The sequence below is a fragment of the Pteropus vampyrus genome, unplaced genomic scaffold, assembly GCF_000151845.1.
Source record: "Pteropus vampyrus isolate Shadow unplaced genomic scaffold, Pvam_2.0 Scaffold24, whole genome shotgun sequence".
In the NCBI taxonomy this organism is placed as follows: domain Eukaryota; kingdom Metazoa; phylum Chordata; class Mammalia; order Chiroptera; family Pteropodidae; genus Pteropus; species Pteropus vampyrus.
The window spans coordinates 2,653,408-2,655,594 of record NW_011888805.1 but is presented as its reverse complement, the minus strand read 5'-3'; the positions used below and the strand labels follow the sequence as shown (position 1 = coordinate 2,655,594).

The window sequence follows — 2,187 nt, the reverse complement described above, 5'->3', positions numbered from 1 at the left end:
GATTGAGTTGTTTTTTATTTTAATAAAACCATACAGAGGTAAAATACAATATATTTTTTATATAGCATTTTTTTGAAGACCCCGAAGGAAAAATTGAATTACCACCTTCATTGAAAATTTATTCCTGGAAACGTCCACAGGATTTTTTAATTAATCAGGTAAGAAACATTTTTATTATTAACAAAAATATGTATTCATGATGAGATATAATGTGCTAGTAATGAAAATTTGCATTAAAAACAATTTAGGGTAATTTTTTCTTGAGGTATTCACTAATAATAGGTAATTACATTTTGGTATTTAAATTAGAAATAAATACTTATCAGTATAGTTGAATGTTTCTTCTACTGGCTTCCAAAAGAATATTGAAATTTTGTTTAGAGCCCCAAGTTTTCTTCTCTCCATGATGTCAAATTATAGAGTAAAATGTTGTGAGAACTTATTCCTTAATTTCTGACAGACTTTCTCCTTTCTGCTTCTTAGCAGGAACTTTCGTGGCATGAAGGTCTGTTTAAGATAGTGTTTATTAGCATTAATTTCCCAGCCTGAGAGATTTGCACCTGAATCTCTCTATTCCAGGGATTGTTGAAGCATTTTCCAAGGGCTGCCTTTCTTTCTGGACCCCATGCCCAGCCTCTTGAATCAAATTGACTGGGACATCACCCCAGAAACCTTTATTTTAAATAGAGCTTAGGTACTTTAAAACTTTAGACCCCCTGGATGTCTTCCTAATAGCTATGTTTGTTTGAATATATTTGATGTTTCCGAGGGTTTAATTATCACTAATGACTTTTTTTCCCCTTCTTGATGCTGCTCTTATTATTTTCATTGACTGCATAGAAAACCCGTAGGCTAAATTAGTTACTAGTTAGCTAGCCAGACGGTTGTTGTAGTGGAGCTGATTCTTCCATACATTTTGAGAACCATTGAATCTCTGTTTCTACACACAGTGATTTTATTCCTAGAAGTTTTAGACTTTATACGCACTACTACCAATGCAAGAAAATATAATTTATCCATCATATTTCACAATTACTGTTACTAGTTGAGAAAGTCAGAATCCTAAATTCAAAAATATTTATTAAAATGAGAAAATAAAAAGATGTAGCTCTGTTCATCAAAGTATTTATAGAATGTCTACTTGTAAGCTATTATAAATAAAAGCAATCAAATATACAAGATTCTTGTCTTTAAATTACTTATAATATTAGTTAACACTGACATAAAGAATATAAATTCTGTGATGTTAGTATAATGCACTTAATATTAATGCATTATTAATAATATTCAGACTCTGTTTAATATAAGTGCAGCTTGCATTTCATGTGAATAAAGGATATGAATTCCATGAAATGGTAGTCTTATAAATTTGAATAAGCAGAAAAGTTTTATAAACCATCTTTCTTTTTAACATACTTTAGTTTTGAGAGATGCACTTGTACTAAAAATAAATTCATTCATTGTTGTTGATGATACTTCCACCTATACTTCTCATAATACTGCCATCCATCTACCTCTGCTCCCCCTCTGCACTGACTCCTCTTGATCCATCTTGTTGGAATAGGGACCAGAACAGCCAGAACTGAAAGCGTAGCTAAGTAGGAAAGTCTTAGAATAGTGTTTTTCACATTTTCATGTCTATGTCCATAGTGATAAATACTTTTTATATTGAGACTCGTTAAATATAGACATATATAAAGTTTAGACAAAAATTTTACAAAACAATAATGAACTTTCTATGTGAGATTTACTCTAGTACATTCATAGATAGATGATAGATAGATGATAGATAGATAGATCTGACCTATTAAAATGATTTCATGAATCACTAATTGTAATCTACAATTTAAAAGCACAGTACAGTCTAGAAACATGCCCTAGAACACTCTTAAGCCAAAGATGAAGTCAGAGGACGTTATAAGTCAGAGACAAGCTAAGTTATTAAACAACGTAAAAGCCTGGTTTAAAAATATCATGGGAAGTTCTAACCAGGAAGGTTAACAAGCCCTGATGACAGAGTGAGTGATCAGATCTGTTTATTTCTGAGAACCAGATATTGGTGGCCCAGGCCCTTGAGTGTTGATTATATTGAACAGCTGTAAGATGTCTGAGGATTTACCCTGCCCCAGATGTAGGCATAGGATACAGAGATGCTAAAATACAATTGTAGAGACCTCTGCATTAATA

At 31.9% G+C, this 2,187-nt stretch overlaps 1 protein-coding gene across 1 annotated transcript in view; it reads left to right on the top strand.

Annotated features, from left to right (window-relative positions):
- Window positions 1–2,187, top strand: part of ADGB (androglobin) — a 154,175-nt gene that overhangs the window by 25,243 nt on the left and 126,745 nt on the right. The window contains 1 exon segment of the mRNA XM_023528329.1: window positions 66–186. Within this exon segment, the coding sequence (XP_023384097.1) occupies window positions 66–186 (121 nt within the window).